General features: G+C 38.9%; 2 protein-coding genes across 2 annotated transcripts; one reads left to right on the forward strand and one right to left on the reverse strand.

The window, feature by feature from the left end:
• Positions 1-1,642: 1,642 nt before the first annotated feature.
• Positions 1,643-13,450, forward strand: LOC131855342 (synaptic vesicle glycoprotein 2C-like). Its single transcript, XM_059206597.1, has 14 exons — positions 1,643-1,839; positions 2,305-2,471; positions 3,051-3,196; positions 3,797-3,944; positions 4,663-4,825; positions 5,281-5,499; positions 5,933-6,053; positions 6,447-6,587; positions 7,618-7,710; positions 8,012-8,292; positions 8,625-8,836; positions 10,278-10,437; positions 10,851-11,000; positions 11,978-13,450. The coding sequence occupies exons 2-14, from the start codon at positions 2,354-2,356 to the stop codon at positions 11,994-11,996; spliced, it is 1,971 nt and encodes a 656-aa protein (XP_059062580.1). The 5' UTR covers positions 1,643-1,839; positions 2,305-2,353; the 3' UTR covers positions 11,997-13,450.
• A 4,857-nt stretch (positions 13,451-18,307) lies between these two features.
• LOC131855320 (uncharacterized) lies at positions 18,308-23,019 on the reverse strand. Its single transcript, XM_059206575.1, has 6 exons — positions 22,706-23,019; positions 21,997-22,224; positions 21,502-21,589; positions 20,354-20,718; positions 18,653-19,141; positions 18,308-18,394 (listed from the first exon to the last, which is right to left on the reverse strand). Exons 1-6 carry the CDS (start codon positions 22,888-22,890, stop codon positions 18,361-18,363), a joined length of 1,389 nt encoding a protein of 462 aa, XP_059062558.1. The 5' UTR covers positions 22,891-23,019; the 3' UTR covers positions 18,308-18,360.
• Between the last annotated feature and the right edge of the window lie 822 nt (positions 23,020-23,841).

Consider the following 23,841-nt stretch of genomic DNA (forward strand, 5'->3'; position numbering starts at 1 on the left):
GCGTTTGGGTTTAAACTCAAATCGACAATTCGACTTTTACTGACTCTAATTATTTGAAACTATCTAATTGATTGAAATTGTAAATTAACTTAATATTAACAATATAGTTAATATTTAAATAAAAAAAAATCACTTGTGCAAAAAATTACGCATGCGCGCTTCAAAAATGTTACGATCAATATTATTGAAGGTACACAGGATATCAGATATCCAAAGATTTATCTCGTTGATAATTATCTTTAGATTTTTAATAGAAAAATATTTTATAATACAAATGAATAAAATAAAAGAAAACAATAATAAAAAAAACTTGTTCTTTATTAGAAAGTTGTATTACTAACTTGTAGCTATTCTTGTAACTAAATATACATTATTCTTGTAAACAAATATACTATAAGTATATTTGTTTACACGTAAAATAATGTAATAAGTGTTTAATAAAGGTAAAGTATCCAATATACCAACAATATATATCTATTTCACAAGTGTTAATAATAGTTATTTCAAATAATATCAAATCTTCGGAACGAAATCTCATGTATATTACATTCATTAATAATACACTTCTCTTTCTAATACATAACAGTACAATCACTCTGTCCTTTTCTTGACCTTAAACTCTGCAGATTTCAGAAAACAGCGCAAGAGAATATTCTCTTAGTTTGAAATGTAGTAACCACTGCCCGTTTACATAAAAAATACGTGAAATTAAAATAAAATCTAGTTTAACGGATCGATAATCATTAAATTGTTACATACCAATTCAAGGAAGTCATATTAATGATTTATTTTGAAAAATTAAGTGTTAGATTTCAATATACAGGGTGTAAAACAGCGTTATAAAATTAGACGAATGAGTTAAACGTGATTCGCAAGATGTGTGCAAATTTGTGCAATTTAAGCAATAGTGAATTTAAAGGTCACAAGTACGATATTTTTAATAATTTCTCGAAGTGAAATATTATAATGTTTTACTGTGAACAGTGCAGCAGGTTCTAAAAGTTCAATTATTATTCCCAATTTTGCACTCCACACGAGCAATAAATAATCACAATGTAATAATATATTATAATATTAGCAAGCAGCAGTGTAGCACCGCTTTTTTAGTATAAAATAACATATATTAAACGCAAAGCGCTAAACAATTTTCATGCTTTAAAATTGTGAGTCGTATTGTTATACTTAGGCTTATTTTTATTTAAATATTTACATTTTTTTCTGCTTATGTCGCCTGTCTATTATTTTACTTAATAAATAGATCTAGATCGAATTGGGCTTGAAAGATATATGAGAAGAAATATCTTCCAAGCCTAATATTCAATAAATGAAATAAAATTTATTGAAAGAAACCTGTCAATAGTTTTCTTAATTATAAAAAAAAAAAAATTAGCTTTGTGTGCATCTATTATAATTATATATTTCATATAAAAGAGATAAAACTGATAGTATTATAAACAGAACATTATATATTAAATGTATTGATTATTTATTAATTATTGGGCGGTCTACAAGAATAGCAGTGCACGAAAACAGAACTATCAGAACTCAGAACCAAGCAAATAAAAATTCTAATAAATGTCAATAATCTGCATCTGAGTGCACTATCTATTTGTTGAATTCTGTTGACATTTAATCTGTGGGTAACTGGATTGTATAGGTACATTTTGAAGACTTTAGATCCTTTGATCAATCCTTCTCTCTTTGTTTTTACTTTATTTCAATCTATTTCGATTAATTTTTATTTATGTATGATTACAAAATCATTAATAATCACTTTCTATTTTAAATTTGTTACCAAAAGCTGCACATGAAATATTATTTTGGTATTTGATATTGAAAGTAAGTTTTTTTATCTTTGTTATTGTTGGTGTAATAGTAATAAATTATGAGTTTTATGGCTTTGCCTCGACGTAAGTGAATTAATAATATAGAATAAATAGTTTTGTGCATTCTGTGAACTTTGTTCGTGTGTTGTTTAGTGGGATTATCTCCCCCGCGCAGTATTCAATTGGATAAATTGACCACTGCCGTCTGTCAGGTAACATTGCATTCATTGTTATTAATTGCTGCTCTAATAGCTAAATGTCCACTTGTAAGTATTGCACTCACTGTTTTGCAAAGATGAGTAATATTTTTATAAAACGAGCTTTTGCCGGTGACTTTGTCTGCGTTATTATTATTGTCTGGAATAAAAATCACATGGATTTGTAATAATATTATTAAGAACCCAGGTCCATTCACATCGCGCCATCTAGTCAGAATTGGTCGTCTATACAGAATCTAAATACCATTTCTTCTTGCTAGATGTTCCGAGCAAGTGGTTCCAACAACGGTGTCATAGTAGACAGCAGGCATGGCGGAGGAACAAGCAAGTCTAGTGCGGGCGCGTTCTGACTCCGAAAACTCTTCGAAGTTGGGTAGCTTCGGCTCCATAGTGCACAACATGACATATACTGACGATAGGCTCACTGGTGAGTAAAGATTATGTGCTCTTTTTTATTGTAGTGATCATGAAGTTCGTTATTACAACAGTACCTCTTTAATTCAAACCCCTTTGAATCAGAATGTCCATTAAATACCTCCTGACAAACTAATTCTTTAAAAAATAGTTTAATAAATGTACCCTTTAGAAATGACTATACACATGTACATTTAAAATTTCAGAATATTATTCGGGATATTAGAATACATTTGGAAGGTAAATTTTCTGAGTTTAGATTGAAGAGGTCCTTGTATATTAATTAAGTTCTATTCAAGTTTAGTGGGTTCTATACCTTCTATCCCCTTTGCCAATTAGTGGCATAATCACAATTTAATTTTAAGGATAAAAGAATATATTGTCAGACATGAGAAAAGTGTGACAATATCTTTTTCTTTTTATTTTTGCACATATAATTTTCTTGAGTATGAATAATTGTATTTCAGAAAAAAATGTATCTATGTTTTTATATCAGTTGTCTAGTACCGATAACACAAGCTCAGATTAGCTTGAGACTAGTGGAGTTGTGTAAATTGTCCAGGCTATATTTACATTTTCATGTATTTTTCAGCTGCAGAAGGCAGTGGTGATCCCGGCAACACAGCCAATACAGCAGCTAGTCCCCCAGACGATGGCGGCGATGGAGAAAGTGGCGAGCTCCTAGACTACAATGACACCAGTGTGCTAGAACAGTTCCATGAGGATGCACTCAGACAGGTGTGTGATCTGCCACTCAAACTGCCAAGTCTCCTATTATTAAATTCCATATTTCTTGTTATTGGAAGAAATCTGCCAATCAACTATGTTATTACTAACCTTCCACAGACCTCTATACAGTGGACCTTGGAAAAATACGGACTATTAGGCAGCACTCTATAATCCGACAAATTTGATGGTCCGACACTGCCCTGCAAAACGTTTGTCAGATAACCGGGAGTCCACTGTATATGCATATTAATTATAATGTATATTACTTATTAATTATATAAAAATAAGTATAGAATGTACAAAAAGTAGTGGTCGCACACTGGTTGAAACCGTAAGATATTTAAATTATAAGTTTGAACATTTTTAAGGTTCAATTGTCATAGACTATACTTCTATGTGTGTTTGTGTAAAATACATGGTAGTGTGTCTAATATTTTTGTAATGATTTTATGTATTTTTGAATAATTAAAAAATATTAGCATTCTGTATTCCTTCTCTATAAACTATAAGTGTACGAATCATACTCTTCCATCTGCACAATTTTGGTAAAAAGAGTTACAAAGTGTTTACTGCACATATTAATATAATGATTATAATGTTGGTCCACAGGCCGGCTGCGGGTTGTCGCAGTTGCGCGTGTTAACGGCTACTGGACTGGCGGCCGCCGGTGCCTCTCTTGAACTTGCTGCTATTCCCTTCATATTGCCCTCTGCTGAGATGGAGCTATGTATACTGCCCCATGAGAAGAACTGGCTTGGTAAGAATGTTATATTATATGTTTCTTAAAGTACTGTGATAAATTATATGTTATTCATCCTTACTAATATTATAAATGCAAAAGTAATTCTGTCTGTCTCGCTTTCACGCCAAAACTACTGAACCAATATAAAGAAATTTGGTATACACATAGACTAGATCATGTAAAGGATGGGAAAAAAGGTTGTATGGGGTTAAAAGAGGAGAAGAAAGGATGTATGGAAGTATTGTCATTTTTAATGCTAGAAATATGAAACTTATTTTTAGACTGTTGATTATATAAATATATTATATATAATTTATCACTAATATACTATAAATATAATTTAGACATCAACAGTTGTTAGCAATGGAGTCAAAATTCCCCTTGACTGATAATACCTTTCCTTTGGTTGAAGGCTGATATAAGGCAGTGAAATTACAGAATAAAAGTAAGGATACCTTAGTACTCTAGAATGGCAACACATGAGAATCCCAGGCATCACATGTTAATATAAATCAAATAGGATTTATTCATGTAGAACATTTTAGGCACTTTGTAGCTTTAGACACATTTTAGGCACAATTTTTTTCCCACCATTCCATGTCTGTAGTATTGTCGGTGTATACAGGTGATGGTTACTACTTACCACCATTACCACTACCATACTTCAACTTATTTGTCATTTGAATTATGTGAAGAGATTCGTTGAGTAATATAAGGTGTTCCGTGTCGTCAGTGCTGATCAGCCTGGTGGGAGGGTCTCTGGGCGCGGTGGGGTGGGGCGTGCTGGCGGAGCGCCTCGGCCGCCGCCGCACGCTGCTGTCGTGCCTGGCCGTCAACGCAGTCTTCGCCGCCATAGCTGCTTTTATGCCCACTTACGGCACCTTTATGATGGCCAGGTGAGATATCTTCGTTTTAAAATCTGCTTCACAAATGAATGGGATAAAGGATCCCATACATTTGGCATCGACATATGTTTAATGTTTTCTCTTCTATTCTTGTCTGTTCACAGTCATCTCGTTAAAAATTCGGCTCGAAATACTATAAATTTCATATTGATATTTTCCAAAGCTATTTAGCATTTTAAAGTAAACTGTATATATAGTATTAAACAAAAAAAGGTAATGTACGCGTAGTGGACACTAGATTCTGCTATACAATCGGGTCGGGGGGTTCCCTCCGTACGCGCGGCGGGGCGGGGTGATTACATACCGATGCCACTTTATTATTGGTATTTCGTTTCACCGTTAAAAATCCGGCTCGAAGTACTAATTTTCATACAGATATTTTCCAAAGAGAAGCTTAGTATATATAGTATATATGAATAATAATATTATGAACCTGTGGACGGTAGGTTCTGCTCCGCGATCGGGTCCGGCGGCGTGGCCCCCGCCGGGTACCCGTACGCGGGCGAGGTGACGGCGCGGGGCGCGCGGCGCGCGGCGCTGGCGGCCGTGGCGGCGGCGGCGGCGGGCGGCGCGCTGCTGGCGCCCGCGCTCGCCGCCGCCACGCTCCCGCTCACCGGCGCCTCCACCCTCGTAGAGAACAAGGAGCACTTCAGCGCCTGGCACAGGTGCGCTACTTCCACACAAAATAACTAGAACGAACATTATTCAGCAATACAACAATTTATTTAACTCTAATGCACACAATACAATATATAGTTTCACAGTACAATACAATATATAGCTCGGTGTTAAGTCCGCCAAATGTACTGTACATTTGGCGGACTTAACACCGAGCGGCATTTTCTACCAGTCAATCATAGGTGGTGCAGAGAATAATTGTAGTTTAACAATATTTGTAGTTTATAATAATGTTTGTACTATTATTATAAGCCGGGCAAAGAGCTCACTCTGAGGCCCTAACTGACACGCCCCTGGACAAGAGTGTAGAAAACTTGTGTGTTAGTCACGCTATCAATGATATAATTGAGCATAGCAGATAATAGAGCATAATAGATGATAGAGCATACCAAACTTAACTTTTCTAATCATAATTTCCAGATACCTGTTGCTGTGCACTCTACCAATATTAGCGTCACTGATAAGTATGATATGGACGCCGGAGTCACCCCGATATTTACTGGAGGTCGGGCGGGAAGTCGACGCCATGATGGTGTACCAAGTGAGTTTTTTTTCGGACTACTCTAATACAGCTGGCCTTTACAGCTTCACCGGACAATATGAAGGAAGTGTTCCATATCTGTATACTATGATATAATGACGGCCTCGGTGGTCTAGCGGTTTTGTACACTGCATTACTTTCCCGGGATCGACTCTTCGTATAAATGCGCTGTTATGATTTTTTGTAACTTGAACTGGTATTCAATAATTTGAGACGGTCCGACCAATAAACACCCTGACCTATACTGACTGACGTAACAGTTTCACACGCCGCTTAATTCAGTGTGTTAATTCATTTCTGACCAGAATATACATCAATATTGTGTTTAATTTAGTGAGCTAATCTTTAGTTAGCCTTTATATAGTGTTGTGAAGAAGTTGTCGATGTGTACAGCGATTGCACGCGGGGAACGTAGTGCGCGCGTGCGGGCGGCGCTCCGAGTGTCGCCTGGCCGAGCTAGCGCTGCCCGGCAAGAGACCGCGCCCCGCGCCGCCCGCCCCCGCGCTCGCGCACGTGCGGCACAGCGTCAAGATGGTGAGCACGACACACCACGCACACTACACACTACACACTGCACACACACTACACACTGGCCGAGCTAGCGCTGCCCGGCAAGAGACCGCGCCCCGCGCCGCCCGCCCCCGCGCTCGCGCACGTGCGGCACAGCGTCAAGATGGTGAGCACGACACACCACGCACACTACACACTACACACTGCACACACACTACACACTGGCCGAGCTAGCGCTGCCCGGCAAGAGACCGCGCCCCGCGCCGCCCGCCCCCGCGCTCGCGCACGTGCGGCACAGCGTCAAGATGGTGAGCACGACACACCACGCACACTACACACTACACACTGCACACACACTACACACTGGCCGAGCTAGCGCTGCCCGGCAAGAGACCGCGCCCCGCGCCGCCCGCCCCCGCGCTCGCGCACGTGCGGCACAGCGTCAAGATGGTGAGCACGACACACCACGCACACTACACACTACACACTGCACACACACTACACACTGGCCGAGCTAGCGCTGCCCGGCAAGAGACCGCGCCCCGCGCCGCCCGCCCCCGCGCTCGCGCACGTGCGGCACAGCGTCAAGATGGTGAGCACGACACACCACGCACACTACACACTACACACTGCACACACACTACACACTGGCCGAGCTAGCGCTGCCCGGCAAGAGACCGCGCCCCGCGCCGCCCGCCCCCGCGCTCGCGCACGTGCGGCACAGCGTCAAGATGGTGAGCACGACACACCACGCACACTACACACTGCACACACACTAGATAGCGTCTACATGGTGAGGACCACATGCAACACACCACGCACACTACATACTGTGTACACAACACACTGCATGTTGTGTCACACATTCGCGCGTGTAAAGGCAGATAATGTACTTTATTGCACACACAGTACCTTGGCTTCTTTTACACGCATGTTCATGTTGTCTCACATGTTACACAGCGTGTATACATAGATATGTTTATTTTTCATATAATGTCCAAATGTCATATATTGTCCAAAGTACAAAATACAATATCGTTAATACTGATTACAGTTCTGGCAGGCGTTCTTCCAGTTATTCTCGAGCATGTACCGAACCACCACACTGTCGCTCACCGGCATACTTTTCTTCACTGTTTCGATACAGGTGAGTGAATCTATATATTTTTTCCATTACATTATATATTCCGTATAATCTGTAGATTGACACAGCTATATTAATAATTATTTAAATCTGATATTAGCCATGATGATATTATTTAAAAGAATAAAAATATAGACAGCTGACAATAAAGTACAAAACAGTGTTTATCATAGTTTAGATAATATCCTACCTAACTCTCTCTTCGACAATCTCTTCTGCAATCTCTTCGAGCCTTATTAAGCGGCCTTGTAAGTCAGTGTAATCAAAATACAATGCAATATACACTACATTGAACTTGTTTCAGTTCTACTTGTCATCTTATATACCGTCAACGGTGCTCAAAATGGCGAACGAACAATTCGAAGCGTCAAAGACAATAATCCAAAACACAACATTAGTGGCGGAGCACTACAACTTGACGCTGGAGAATGTGGAATTCACCAACGTGACATTCGTGGACTGCGCATTTCGTGACATGCTCATGTCCCATGTCACCTTCAAGAACTGCTCGTTTGACCATGTGGCTTTCGCAAACATCAAGTCCTCATACACGGTCTTCATGGGCTCTACATTTGTTAATAGCACGTGAGTTTTTAGATATTATCGATTTAGTAAATATGATTTTAACAACACCACTGAGACTTTAAAACTTTGTCAGCTACATTATTGTGGATTTTAGCTTGATGAGTTAGAGTTACCCCCGTGCATAATGCAACTTGTTTTATATGATTAATCCAAAGTTATATTTTACGGATTTGATAGCCTACTCCGCATACCACCAAATGCAGGATATAATCAGCACATCAGTCGACTTAAATCTGATGGAAAATGTGAACATTGATTTTATGTTAATTATGCTTTTAGTTAATGGTTTGAATGTTCGAAATGTTTGTATATGATCGTTGATGTCTCGTTAGGATAATCGACACGGACATAGAGGTGGGGCGCGAGCTGGACCCGTGGTGCGTGCTGCGGGGCACCATAGTGCGCGGCGTGCGGGGCGGCTGCGCGCGCCACGCCGACCTCGCCTGGCGCCTCGCCGCGCCCCTCGCCGAGCACCGCCACGCCGCGCGCGCCGCGCTGCTCGCCGCGCTGCTCGCGCTGCTGCCGCGCGCCGCGCGCCCCACAGGTACGAGTACGAGTACGTGCGGGGCGGCTGCGCGCGCCACGCCGACCTCGCCTGGCGCCTCGCCGCGCCCCTCGCCGAGCACCGCCACGCCGCGCGCGCCGCGCTGCTCGCCGCGCTGCTCGCGCTGCTGCCGCGCGCCGCGCGCCCCACAGGTACGAGTACGAGTACGTGCGGGGCGGCTGCGCGCGCCACGCCGACCTCGCCTGGCGCCTCGCCGCGCCCCTCGCCGAGCACCGCCACGCCGCGCGCGCCGCGCTGCTCGCCGCGCTGCTCGCGCTGCTGCCGCGCTGCTGCCGCGCGCCGCGCGCCCCACAGGTACGAGTACGAGTACGTGCGGGGCGGCTGCGCGCGCCACGCCGACCTCGCCTGGCGCCTCGCCGCGCCCCTCGCCGAGCACCGCCACGCCGCGCGCGCCGCGCTGCTCGCCGCGCTGCTCGCGCTGCTGCCGCGCGCCGCGCGCCCCACAGGTACGAGTACGAGTACGTGCGGGGCGGCTGCGCGCGCCACGCCGACCTCGCCTGGCGCCTCGCCGCGCCCCTCGCCGAGCACCGCCACGCCGCGCGCGCCGCGCTGCTCGCCGCGCTGCTCGCGCTGCTGCCGCGCGCCGCGCGCCCCACAGGTACGAGTACGAGTACGAGTACGTGCGGGGCGGCTGCGCGCGCCACGCCGACCTCGCCTGGCGCCTCGCCGCGCCCCTCGCCGAGCACCGCCACGCCGCTCGCGCCGCGCTGCTCGCCGCGCTGCTCGCGCTGCTGCCGCGCGCCGCGCGCCCCACAGGTACGAGTACGAGTACGTGCGGGGCGGCTGCGCGCGCCACGCCGACCTCGCCTGGCGCCTCGCCGCGCCCCTCGCCGAGCACCGCCACGCCGCTCGCGCCGCGCTGCTCGCCGCGCTGCTCGCGCTGCTGCCGCGCGCCGCGCGCCCCACAGGTACGAGTACGAGTACGTGCGGGGCGGCTGCGCGCGCCACGCCGACCTCGCCTGGCGCCTCGCCGCGCCCTCGCCGAGCACCGCCACGCCGCTCGCGCCGCGCTGCTCGCCGCGCTGCTCGCGCTGCTGCCGCGCGCCGCGCGCCCCACAGGTACGAGTACGAGTACGTGCGGGGCGGCTGCGCGCGCCACGCCGACCTCGCCTGGCGCCTCGCACCATATACATACGTACCTAACGAGCACCAGCAACAGTATGATGATGCTTATATACTTACTACTTACTTAATACATACGTCCTTATACATATTATGTACGTATCTCACATCTCTCATAGATTGTTTTACAAACTAGGGTCTGGTCAGACTGAAAATAGGGTAAATTACTAAGTACAGACGACAGCATAACATCTTGCCTTCCGTAATGATAACGATCATGGATGCAGATAATATTATATGCAGTCTATTTACGTAACAAAATTACTTTGGATTTTAATAACGTTGTTGTTTTATCCAGTGGTCATCTGCGGCGCGTCAGTCGCTCTAGCACCAGCGCTGTATTTGGTGCAAGAAGAACATCTGCTGTATATTGTAGAGGCAGCGTACCGGGGGCTCGCAACGCTCGTCTTCTTTGCGGTTGTCGCCGCAGTCGTGCACAAATACCCAGCTAATTTGAGGTATGTCACAGTTTTATTTGCAGTACACATGATATTGTTAATAATATGGTTATTTCATTATGTTCCAATAGTGTAATATGTATTTTTGGCTTTATTTGTATTTAAAATATTTTTCCAAAATTGTTTTATTTGGTGATGATATAAATAAAAGTATAAAGGCTCCATAAAAGATTACGCCGTTTTATCAAATACCAGTTTTTCCGCTTATAATACGTTTATTTGTATTAACTTTCAGGTTGTGTTACAAAGGATGTTCTTTTACAAAGGTTGCTTTTTATGTTTCATTTCAACTACCACTTGATTGATCTACGTTTCTAATTTTATTCGTTCTGACCCACTGCCTTATATTGTTGTACTATAAATACGTGGCGCAGCGTGCACACATAGACTAAGTAGCGTGGTGCTGTGTACAGGTGCACGGCGCTGGGGCTGGTGGTGTCTGCGGCGCACGTGGGCGGGGCCGCGGCACGAGCGGTAGCGGACGCGGGCCCGCCGCCCGCCGTCGGCGCCGCGCTCGTCGCCGCGCTCGCACTCGCCGCCACCGGCGCCGCACTGGCCGCGCGGTACGTACACGAGCACGGGGCCGGGCGCCGCACTCGCCGCCACCGGCGCCGCACTGGCCGCGCGGTACGTACACGAGCACGGGGCCGGGCGCCGCACTCGCCGCCACCGGCGCCGCACTGGCCGCGCGGTACGTACACGAGCACGGGGCCGGGCGCCGCACTCGCCGCCACCGGCGCCGCACTGGCCGCGCGGTACGTACACGAGCACGGGGCCGGGCGCCGCACTCGCCGCCACCGGCGCCGCACTGGCCGCGCGGTACGTACACGAGCACGGGGCCGGGCGCCGCACTCGCCGCCACCGGCGCCGCACTGGCCGCGCGGTACGTACACGAGCACGGGGCCGGGCGCCGCACTCGCCGCCACCGGCGCCGCACTGGCCGCGCGGTACGTACACGAGCACGGGGCCGGGCGCCGCACTCGCCGCCACCGGCGCCGCACTGGCCGCGCGGTACGTACACGAGCACGGGGCCGGGCGCCGCACTCGCCGCCACCGGCGCCGCACTGGCCGCGCGGTACGTACACGAGCACGGGGCCGGGCGCCGCACTCGCCGCCACCGGCGCCGCACTGGCCGCGCGGTACGTACACGAGCACGGGGCCGGGCGCCGCACTCGCCGCCACCGCGCCGCACTGGCCGCGCGGTACGTACACGAGCACGGGGCCGGGCGCCGCACTCGCCGCCACCGGCGCCGCACTGGCCGCGCGGTACGTACACGAGCACGGGGCCGGGCGCCGCACTCACCGTTACCCCACAAGGATATAAAAGTATTAGATAACCAACAACTTATGTTCTACAACTTTCCCTGAAACCTTATAATTATTTCGAAAAAATGCCTTCAAAATTAATATATAAAAATACAATACCAAAAGACAGCCGCCGTAACAGCTATCATCAGCCTTATTATAATAGGAAAATGTAATACCATTCAATTGACTTTTTATATGAATAAAATGGTAACACTAAATTATTTCTTTTCAGGACGAGCGCCCATAAATAGCAGTGACATTACAATAAGTATCTCTTCCTTGCCAACGATACATATACCAAAGTCCACGACTGAGAGAATCGGATGATACTCAAAAATTACTAACATTAGACTTATCGAGGACATCACCATTGAAAATACTAGTTCCAAATAACTGTTATTTTATTTAACAGTTTCGTTCTTTGAACAGTAACAGCCCTATTTAGTTTATACTACGTTCCTAAAGTACTCGATATATCTAAGTAGTAAGTAACTAACAATACATGTGACTGATACGTATATTACTAACACTGACAGTAACAGCACTGTTATTATTGTTTTGTATATTTTATTTGGTGAAGTTCCAATTTTAAAATTTACATGATTACAGCTATATAAGCATATACAGCTATATTTATTAATGAATCTGTAGATGAAATGACATCAACGAATTTCCCGCTCAATTGTACGAGACCTTATTTTGAAACTTAGAAAATATTTTCCTTTTCCCATTAGAATAAAAAAAAAATTTCAGCCCACATCTTTAGTATATAATAATTTCTGTTATTGTGCAACTTTCGAGAAACAAACAAGAATAAAAATGCAATATTTTTTTTATTAATGCAATACATTTCCCAAGCAGTTTCTTAAGTTGGTATATGCGTGATAGTCGTCTAAAAACAGACAATTGACTTATCTATAATGGGATTTTGGAATAATTCCTGGATTTTTTAATTGTAGTCATTTAGATATGACATATAAATGTGAATATTAATTTGATAAAAACTCCCTAACGATTACAACAATAATTATTTTAGAGAGTATAAATTCATTCCTAGATCTTGTGGTCATTATGTATCTCCCCAAAATTGTGGTGTATAATGTAATACCACCACACATAATGTAAATAGCACCCTATGTATTTGTATTATTAACAGATGTTACGCATTGTCGCCTAATCGCTATATTTTTCTACTATACACTGCAATATTTTAATAATGGCAACATTTGATATAAATTTAAAAATGGAATATTCACTTTCAAAATGGAATAGATCGTTTAATATCGACAGTGTGCAGCGTCTTTTAATTGAATAAGAAATGTGTTGTGTTGAACCAAATGAGATCTTATGGAGTAATAGTTTACGGTTTAAATTAAGTTGTACATATTATTAGGTGAATATTTTTTTTATTGATATAAATTTATATTATTCTTTATTGCATTTTAAAGAATATAATAATAATATGAATTTCGTAATATGATAATATATGATTTACGTTTTATTTAATTTTTGATAATGGAATTATTAATATTCTACGTTCATATACGGTGTTAAAGCGACTATAGAGAATGAATTAGTATATATAGAATAAAATTAAGTCGGTCAGTTGATGGTTTCCAGGAGAGACCAACTGGAGGACGATCTAACATGGCCCATTTGTAGCAGTAGGGTCACGAAACCCCACTGCTGACAATCTCCCTATCGATTTACATCAATGAATATTACAACAAATGGTGAAACTATATTTACATCCAATAGAATGAAGTCATTAGTAATTATCTTCATAAGGTCTAATTTGGGTTGAATTATTTTTACAAGTTTACTATTGAACTGAGTACAGATGTATATATAGTAGGGATGTGATGTAGTCAATGTATCTCCCATCCCATGTCTGCTCTAAAGATGCTTAAAACCACAAAGAACTTATATATTTTTTTATACTACCAACCAATTTCGAACACACCTTTTATAGTTGTCTTTTATCTCTTTTACTCTTAAAGCTGACGACTTGAAATTATTGTTCAATCTGGTTTTAAGTATTTTGAATATCCTAATGCCATATTGCTCAGTTTAATGGTTCACTTTTAATATAAAAATTCAGTAGTGTTGCCATATCTTTAAGTGATATTATAGACTGGCTTTAATTTCGGTAGTTTCATAAAAGACATTTTCATTAAATGTCACGAATTAGTTAATTATATTCTATATTATTGAGTATTGCCATAGATAAATTATTTTATTTTTTTAGTAAAGGCAACTTTTATTTTACTTTTGTAAGTTAAGTGTGTGGCTACGATTTTTTATATAAATTTGATGAATTGACTGATTTTATTTAAAGACATTATTTATAAAATGGATTAATAAAAATAATAAGTTATAGAAAAGACAAAAATGAGTTTTAAATACTAATCACAACATGTTGAACAACACATTTGGCTGTATAGAAAGATATCAAGTTTACAAATTAAAAAGTGACACAGACATTGGCGCCAAAAACATAAGCTACAAAATATGTTAAAAATTACTTCAAAAGTTAAGCATAGAGCAAAGAAAGAGTTTGAAAGTATCTTCTGGTGATAAGTATAAAACTTTATAGCTACTATCAACAATAAATACTTTTAATGCTCGATATACGCCTCTCTACCTTGGAACAATACTATAAAAAAACTCCATAGACAGTTAAGCGGCTTGAATTAAGCGCGTAAATTGTAACTAGTCAACCGTGATTGTCTTCAGACTAGGCTAGATGTTTAATAAATAATTTTAATACAATACTAAACCGAGGTAGACTAAAAAGTCGTCTGCGCAGGTACCACGGTCTCACCTTTTTCTGCCGGCAAACAGCTTGCTTTGTAACATGTGATTTGGTAAAAAGATAATAAGGCAGTGAAATTAGAGGATGACATGACATCTTATTTCTCCGGAATAGCAACGGATGGTATCACGGGTGTCTCATGATAACGTGATGTCCCTATAGCTGTCCTTGATATAATAATGATAATATAGACATTTATTTAACATTACATCACTTTTCCTATTTACTATACAACTTAAAAGCTAAACTATACCTTAAATATACTACACTATAACTTAAATACTGGTAACGCTGAATGTAACCCACTAAGCATTTATACTGTAGTATAACTAAGTTATACCACAGCGCTGATTTTTATTGGAGCCACCAGACACGAGACAGCGTACGTACAGACAACAAAAGAACTTAAAATTTACGATCAAGTCCATTTTATAAATAGGTATGACAATTAATATATAAATGCAATTTTCCTTAATGTAGTAAATTAATATAAGCGAGAGTTACCACTTACCATCAGGTGGGGCGTTAGCTTGTTTGCCATTTGAATTGCATAATAAGCATTTTGTAATCGTAAAACCATAGATTATTTTTCTTTGTTTTTTAATCTCGGAGACTGACAGGTGTAAATGTCAAATTGTCAAATAATGTTACCAGCTATACCGGAGTAGTGGTGTACCTGCGATACTGTTTTGTTTAATAGAATTATTTCTATTTAAGAGTCGCATAATATATATATTCAAGCCGCTTGATGTCTAGTGACGTTATTTTGTATAAATATGTATCTATATTGAAACCCGAGTAATATTTGATACAACAGCGCTGCAATTTTTGGAGAGTACTCAAGTTATTTGCTGGAATTCATGTTGTAAATTTTATAGTTGACCTGTAGCTTTGTATTTGATAGTAATAATGTATCGTTTAGCCTCAGAGCAATAACTAATGAAAACTGGACTATAGCAACAAAATTCTATTATATTTGTCTCAGTTATTAATAAATTATAATAATGACTACAAAATATCGCATAGACAAATGACATTTGTCTATGGTTATCACTTGTTTTCTATAAAGAAAAATTTTGTGTCCTACTGAATCGAATCGGCTATCATTGTAAGTAAAACGGTGTGGTGAACAGCTAAATCACGAGTCAGAAATGTGATAAATAAATTGAGTATATTTGTTTGCCAAGTTAATTTAGTTACTGTTCTTAGGATTTGGCAATTTGCAACAATGTCATAGATTGCTATCAGGGCCTTAATTATGTATTATTACATACTTAATTGTTGCTAACAATTATAATTTGTAACAGATTTAAATCTACAATATTGTATGAGACACGCGGACAATTCGAGCATGAGCAGCCGGCGAATGGTAGGACCATTCGCCGGCTGCTCATGGAACAGATTAAAATGTACAATGTTGTATTAGACTGCTCGTATAATGCCGTTTTTGTGTCCGAGTCACTGTTTATTGTGCCGTCTTGTGCCCCATTACTCATAAAAAGTCGTAAGTGATAGCAATTGAAATTGAATGCAACAATTTAAGAGTTGCAATTGCGTAACTTGCCTAGCTCGCATCTCAAATGGTTCATAGAAAATTACAAATAACAATTTTAATCCATTACAATTGAGTTGAATTTAAACTAAAGTAAACTTTAAAAATCGTCTGCTAAAATAGCTTACCTGCTTAAGTACCTACCTCTATATTTTTCAGTCGCCAAATAGTCTGCTTTCTATAAAATAAGAATCAATAAAATTTATTCCTCCGATATGCAACTCATGAATGGTATCACGGGTGTCCCATGATAACGTGATGTCGTATTGCTGTTCATGATATAGGCGACGGTCACCACTTACCATCAGGTGAGCCGTCAGCTTGTTTCCCATTTTATTTAGGTACATAAAATAAAGAAAAATGATAATAACATCGTTCATAATTAAGGCCCGGATTTAAGTTATTCAGATAGCAATCGAAAACGCCAATATATTCTATATACTATTATACCTATAAGCTTTAATTAAGCAATAAATATTCGTTTATTTTAAATACATATCCAATTTATCTTAGACTGATAACTTATTTAGATTCTATGTCAATCTATCAGATTATTTTATTTGTTCCTGTTATGTCACAAATTATATCAGTACCAAGTAATGGTCAAATAAATACCTTCTACTTATCTATGGGCTAGCACAAAATCCTCATGTTGTGAGGACCCATGCCTATCAATGCGTTGATTATGAAAAAAATAAAAAAATAAATGATTTCCTTTTTTAAATTAATTAAAAACATAGTGTGACATAAAAGGAATTAAATACATATGATTTATTTATATTTTAGTCAAAATATTTTAAATTAAGAACAAAATATTTTAAATTAATGTCCCGTCGTTAGGCAGTAAACTCACCTATAACAACAGAGATATTAGGCAACTACTATGTTTCGATTGATAAATAAATTATCCATATGAAAGCAGTTGATAAAAATATCAGGTAACTTTAAAAAAATACATTATTCAAATAGAATTAATGTTATAAAAACATTGTACACGAATTATTTACTTATAAAAATATTCTTACAATTGACAGATGCGCCCAGCGGCCATTTTGTTGGCAGTTTTAACAATGTACAAAATGGCTGTTGTTTTTTTATGCTACATCAACAAAATGTGTAATGTAAACCTATTTACGAATGAAAAGGCAAATTTAGCATTACTTTCATGTATTGCGATTAGACGGCATAGACTGAATTGTGTTTCGATATCAGATATGTAAATATAGTGAATAAATATGTTGACATTACGAATGTTGTTTTATTTTCACACAGCGACATCTAGTCCCAAGCTTGTATTATAGGTACTGAGCAAATGATAACTAAATCCACACTAATATTTTATAAAGTTATTTAAGTATATACTAGTTAAAGTTTGTGAGGTTGTAGGGGATAATTTCCATTTGCATGATCTTCTGAATCGATTTTGAATATTCTTTTACTTTAGATAGTCCATTTATCGAGGACAGTTACATCACGCTACGACAAATAGGAGCTGAGCAGCAAAAGCAATGAAAAATATTGCAAAAGCTGGGGAAATCAGACGCAGACGAAGTTGCGCGAATCAGCTAGTAATAAATAAATAGTTTATTTCAAGACAATACATAATGTGCGTAGACTTTATCCTTTTATGTGTTTATATAAATCTATATTAGGATAATAATAAAATGTAATAATAAATTTTGTGATAATAATAATAAATAAATAAATAAAAATAAAATAAATAAATACATATGTATGTAGGTGCCTCAAAATATTAATTTCAGTCTTGTGATGTAACATGAAATGAACAAAAATTATATTTTCATTTACTAACGTAATAAGTTTTTTACAACACAAAACAATATTTAGAAACAACACCTTAGTTTAACAAGTGCGATTCATTTTATTATTATTTTCAGTTCCATCATCTGCCTTATTCTATTCATTTCTGATCGGGGTATTTTTCACTTCCATTCATCCCTGTTCGCAGTAATCTCGTTATTTACCCCCTTTCTTACCATATCATCTTTCACACAGTCCATCCTCTTTTTCAGCCTTCCTCTGCCCTTATAACCAATTTAATATATTATTTTTAGTAGGTACCTACAAAATTTATATTAATTCCAGATATCTGATGGTTTAGGTAGAACAGATTTTCTTTTATATACATTATACAACCACACTTGGATCTTAGAAATAGGATTAAAAAACATTCTCTTGGTTGATAGGTTTTTAATAAATAAATATAAGTATAAATAAATTATGCTTATCATTGAGAACTGCTTTTGTGATGCTTGTATATTCTGAAACAAATAATACAAAATTATTAAAAAAGACATAGTAATTAATAATAATAAGCATCATCTTTGTCTGATCTATTTATTAAAAAAATACTGTATATATACTAAAAAATGCTGTACTAAAAAATTAAAAAATACAGCATTTTTTTAATATACCCATAATGCAAGCTCTGCTTAGCATGGGACTAGATGGCGCTATGTAAATTGTCCTGAAATATTATTATTAACTACATTACTAAGGTTATTAAAGCAAATACTTACACGTTATAAGCATTGCAGTCTTGATCCACTGTGAAATATATTTCTTCATTTTTAAATGCTGGTAAATAATGTTTGTCTACAGAATTCATATCACCATCTATATATATATAAATGTTCCTCCAAAATTCATTTAATGCCTCTAATTGTATAGAATCGTATAAACCTAAAAATCTAAATTCAGTATATTCACTCTCCTTTGAGAATTCAATAAAATATTCTACTAATATATCATGTGGTGCTTTCTGTCCTTCTTTTATACACATATTATCTGTATTAGAATCTGTATATTTCATTTCCGCTCCATTATCTGCACTTTGGTTAACACCCTTATCAATTTCGTCACCACCAGTAGAGTTACCATCATCGTCTATGACAATGTCATAAGATTCAGATGTGACGGTCACATCCGTGGCTGTATGCTCATCTTTCAAGTCATCTGGTATGACAAGATATATGTGAGCTGGTGCTTCTTTGAATATTGTCAATTCTCTGTAATATAGAGGTATAATTAGAAAGTTGTAATTAACGTAAGATAAATTGAACCATCGGAAGTATAGAAGTTATAAATTTCTAGTGAATTTGTCACGATCGGCCAACTAACCTGACCTCATGCTTATCCTATCATCCTTCACTGGTGCCCCGCCAGTGTAAACCGTTAGCGAAGGCGGGAGCACTATTCTATAATCGTCCATTAAAAAAAATACCATCAGTGGTACGAACGCTTTTGCTATTACAGTTACATCCTATCTTATTAATATTATAAACGTGAAAGTTTGTGAGTATGGATAGATGTTTGCTACTCTTTCATGCAAAATCTACTGAACGGATTTTGATGAAACTTTACATTAATATATCTTATACACATAGCTGTGCACCGTTAATCAAATAGTTAACTTCGTTAATCGTTAATTCGCTACAAAAAAAACTTAGCTTCTTAACGAAGCGCTACAAAAAAAACTTAGCTTCTTAACGTTAAAGCGTTACATTTCAGAAGAATTAATGCAAGTTAACGTTAATCGTTAATCCGTTAATATGTGTAAAATTCCATTTTTATATCGTTGTTTTAGTGAATTTATAAAACCTGCTGGTTTAGGTCCTGGAAGTTAAAAGGTTAGGAACAAAACAAAATACATGTATAACTCAAATGAGTAATTTAATCGTCGGGCATAAGGTGTATATTCTGCTTTATGAACATTAACCTGTTGAAGTTCTCGTCTGAAAGCAAGGCTCGTTATGGTGTTAAAATCTCTTTACCTGTGGAAAACAGACGTTCAACTGCAGCACTTGAGGGTAAAGCAGTATTGTAGTTAATGAATAGATTTATGAGTATCTGTTCCTCTTATGTTGAGTCTTTTGATTTTATGTCCAGCCACAATTTATTGATATTTTGCGTTTTATTCTTTAAAGTGGAGCTTGGAGCTTTATGTTATTGAACCTGATTTTCAAACCGTGCCGGTGTTTTAGGCATTGGATTAACGATTAACGGACTTCTGCGTATTAACGGAAGTTAACGTGTCCGTTAACATTTTTAAAAGTTAATCCTTTAATCAAAATGTTAACTTCGTTAATTATCCATTAACGGACTAACGAGTTAATGCCCAGCTATGCTTATACCTACATCAAAGTAACATATAGGCTATAAATTTCTTCTGGGCGAAACTGCGAGCACAGCTAGTTAACACATACATAAAAGAGACTAACCTAAATGGTTTCTGGCCCTCGCTTTTAGTACTCAACAAATAATTATTATGATCGTGTATAAGTTTCACCACCTCCAATTCTTCAGGGCTACTCACTTCACCGTCGACTTCATCACCATCATTAATCACATTGTTCACCCATTGGTGAACCACCTTCCGTTCACCATCCGTGAGGTTTTTATCGAAGACCATCGTGATTTCCGAGTCATTTCTAACGAATGCAAATATATGTAGTAATACGTTTAGATTGAAGTTTGGTCTTTTTTGTAGTAACTCTTTATTTTTCAGACGTTTCGTGATCACAACCTTTTTAATAGGACTTGGCTTTTTGTATAGGTCTTGTCCGAAGCCAATAGTTCTCGTTGCCTGTAATTTTAATTTTGACGAGATCTTATAACTGTGTTCGGGACTTTAATAAATTTTATGTGTTCATTACAGCAGTGTAATAAATAAGACTAATACTAGCAGACTCGGCCATGCGTTGCTGTGGCTAAAGTTCTTAAATAAAATAATATTGTGACTATAATTTGAGATGCTATGCTATCCTATCATTCAAATTCGTTGGATCAAATTGCACACAATGTGCAAATCACATTTGCAATCGGTTCAGTAGTATAGTAGTCCATCGCAGACAATCAACGTGACACGTTTTTATATATATAATAAAAATAAATATTAAAAAATCGAATTGAAAAATTCTCTTTGTGTTGGATAGTCATTTGTCGAGGAAGGCTTTAAGCTATATAACATTACGCTACGACAAATAGAAGTGAAGCATCAGTGAAAAATGTTGCAAAAACGGGGAAAATTATTCATATTTGACGGCTTCTGTTGCGTGCGCTGCATAAACAAGGAAAATTACGCCAACGAAGTCGCGGGCACAGCTAGTGAGTTATACTATACTTTGATATTATAATATTTAACTGCAAGTTAGTAATGCCCATGTAGATACAAACTGATAACCAGCACTGGGCACACATCAGTCCAGAAATAGCCGAGATTGTACCTATTACCAATAATTTAACTGTATTACTGTTAGCAGTAAATAGATTTAATATTATTATTATATTTACATGTCCTTGACATCTTATCTTTATTAGATAAAGATAAAGCTACAGATAAAAAAGATAAATGTGAAAAGTAACTCACATAAGTTATATTAGGGGCTATGGGTTCAATAATTCCGATGCCAGTTTTCCCTAGGGCTCCGCCCTGCCAGCCCATTCTCTGCATCATGCTGAAATAATATTAATGATTTAATAATAAGAGGTTGTTGTCTAGTGATTGTACTACCCTACTTAGAATCAAAGATATATTAGACCAGTAGAAATTTGGTCTGGGTAATAAATATATATCTGTATTATGTATTGAAGGGCAATGGTACTTCAGTAGTATTTCTAGGTGTTTTCTATGCATATTATGTAAATACACACATAACATTCATAGCAGACCGATACAAACAATTAAACTCCTGAATACAAATGTTTACACCATGCGAGGAATCAAACCTACAAACATCGGAAGTAAAGGGGTGGGCTAGAGGCTGTCATATATACATGAACAGAACTATATATTGTTGTGTCCGCTGTATACTATTGCCATTCCAGAGAACTAAAATGTTAATACAAGTTAAACCATACTCACCTCTCAGCCTTGTTTAATTTAACAGGTTGTGATAACCCAACCATTACAGTCTTCAGGAATTTATTATCTGTACAGACTTCTGGTACTTTGCAGGTCACTTTATCAACTGAGCCTTGGAAATTACTAGCTTTTTGCCATTGCTGTTTTGTCCAGTCATATCCAGGTGGGTGTGAGGTTTGAGGCTGAGTGTCTGGAGGCTCTGCAGTAGGAGGGTCGTCTTCAGGTGAACTGTAATTTTATATTTACAAAACATAATGTAAATGGTTGTTTTCTATGATAAAGCCAATAGTTATTAGTGAAAGATGATATACTGAGCTGACCACATATAATTTAATTCAATTTTTTATTTTTACACAATTCACACAGCACCATTTAGACACAAGTTAAGCTAGCTGAAGCTAGTGTTATGGGTACTACATAACTGATACAAATACATAGATTTTTTTTTAAATACATACATAATATACTTATAGGTATATATATTTGTAAATACATAATTAATATACATAGACAACAGCCAGAGCAATACAAGCAATCAAACTCAAGAGTACAAATATTTGCGTCATATGAGGAATCGAATGCGAAGATCAGAAATACGGGTATACTACACTACTACACACAGCCGTCAATGATGATAAGGTGAGCTTTATATCAAATCAAGTAGCCCAATACAATATTACTCCTACCCTCATAGATAAAAAGTACTCACTCTTGAAAATGAATTAAATCTGGATCTTCGTATAATGTTTCCCTTAATATCCACATTCTATTCTTATTATCTCTTTGTACAGGTTCTAATTTAGACTCCGGAGGTGAAGGATCGGACACAATATATTCAGAATAAAATAGTTTTTTATCTCTACACTTCAAGTAATTCTTTCCGTTATAATTCATGTTGGTGTGGCTACTTCAAGTTTCAACGATAAGTATAAATAATAAATTATTATAAAAACTTTGCCCGATCATTACTTAGGGAATAACACTTTTTTCTTTATCAGTTAACAGCTAAATAAAACAAATAAATATGACAGTCAGATGGGTCAGATGTAAATATTTTGATTCTGTCAATCCGATATGTAGGTAAGTGTCATTTTTAATAACTTTACGGCTTTGGATAATCGTTTACAGCGAAACGCATAGTCGTACGTATCATACGACTGTTTAGTTTGTGATCTCGTTCACAATTAATTATCAAAAAACTAAGTTGTTATTATAAAAAAATACATATTATTATAATTTTAGTTGTAAAGATCTTAAGAAGAGTATAAGGTATCTGTACACGACGGAATCAATTAGAAAATAAGTTTTAGCTGTAATTAGTATAATAAGTCATCCTCAATAAAATATATAACATAGTGTTTTTTATTGCCCTAAATATAAGTAATTAGTATAAGTAGAATTTGTATATAAGATCATTTTTGTTAATAATAATTATATGTAAAACTAATAGAAAATAAATCACACGCAACAGTAGTAGTACAGTTGCAGTAGGGAAGGCCAGCCGTCGGGCGTCTATATACAGTGCCCTAATCAAGAATCTTGGTTTGCTAATGGACAGCACTCTTAGCTGGAATAACTATGTAGGTGAGATAAGTCGCAAGGTCACTCTTACACTACGTAACTTATACAGACTAAAAAAATTCCTTCCTGTAAGTACCAAAATCCTCCTTGTCCAATCCTTAGTCCTCCCCACCCTTGATTATGCTGATGTGTGCTGTTCTGACATGAACGTTGATCTTCTAAATAAATTGGATCGTCTTCTGAATAATTCTATCCGTTTCATCTTTAATTTGCGTAAATTCGATCATGTCTCTTCTTTTCGTTCTCAGCTTAAATGGCTCCCTA

The sequence above is a fragment of the Achroia grisella genome, unplaced genomic scaffold (genome assembly GCF_030625045.1).
Source record: "Achroia grisella isolate CSIRO2021 unplaced genomic scaffold, CSIRO_AGI_Agris_v1 utg1360, whole genome shotgun sequence".
Classification (NCBI taxonomy): Eukaryota; Metazoa; Arthropoda; class Insecta; order Lepidoptera; family Pyralidae; genus Achroia; species Achroia grisella.

Bases quoted from the DNA above. Each gene is read 5' to 3' on its own strand.
- LOC131855342 (XM_059206597.1), top strand. From the start codon at position 2,354: ATGGCGGAGGAACAAGCAAGTCTAGTGCGGGCGCGTTCTGACTCCGAA. The intron at 6,054-6,446 runs GTGAGTTTTTTT...CGATGTGTACAG, and splicing joins ACGCCATGATGGTGTACCAA to CGATTGCACGCGGGGAACGT. The intron at 8,837-10,277 runs GTACGAGTACGA...TGTTTTATCCAG, and splicing joins GCGCGCCGCGCGCCCCACAG to TGGTCATCTGCGGCGCGTCA.
- LOC131855320 (XM_059206575.1), bottom strand. From the start codon at position 22,890: ATGAATTATAACGGAAAGAATTACTTGAAGTGTAGAGATAAAAAACTA. The intron at 22,225-22,705 runs GTGAGTACTTTT...ATAAAATTACAG, and splicing joins GATTTAATTCATTTTCAAGA to TTCACCTGAAGACGACCCTC. The intron at 21,590-21,996 runs GTGAGTATGGTT...ATATTATTTCAG, and splicing joins AAATTAAACAAGGCTGAGAG to CATGATGCAGAGAATGGGCT.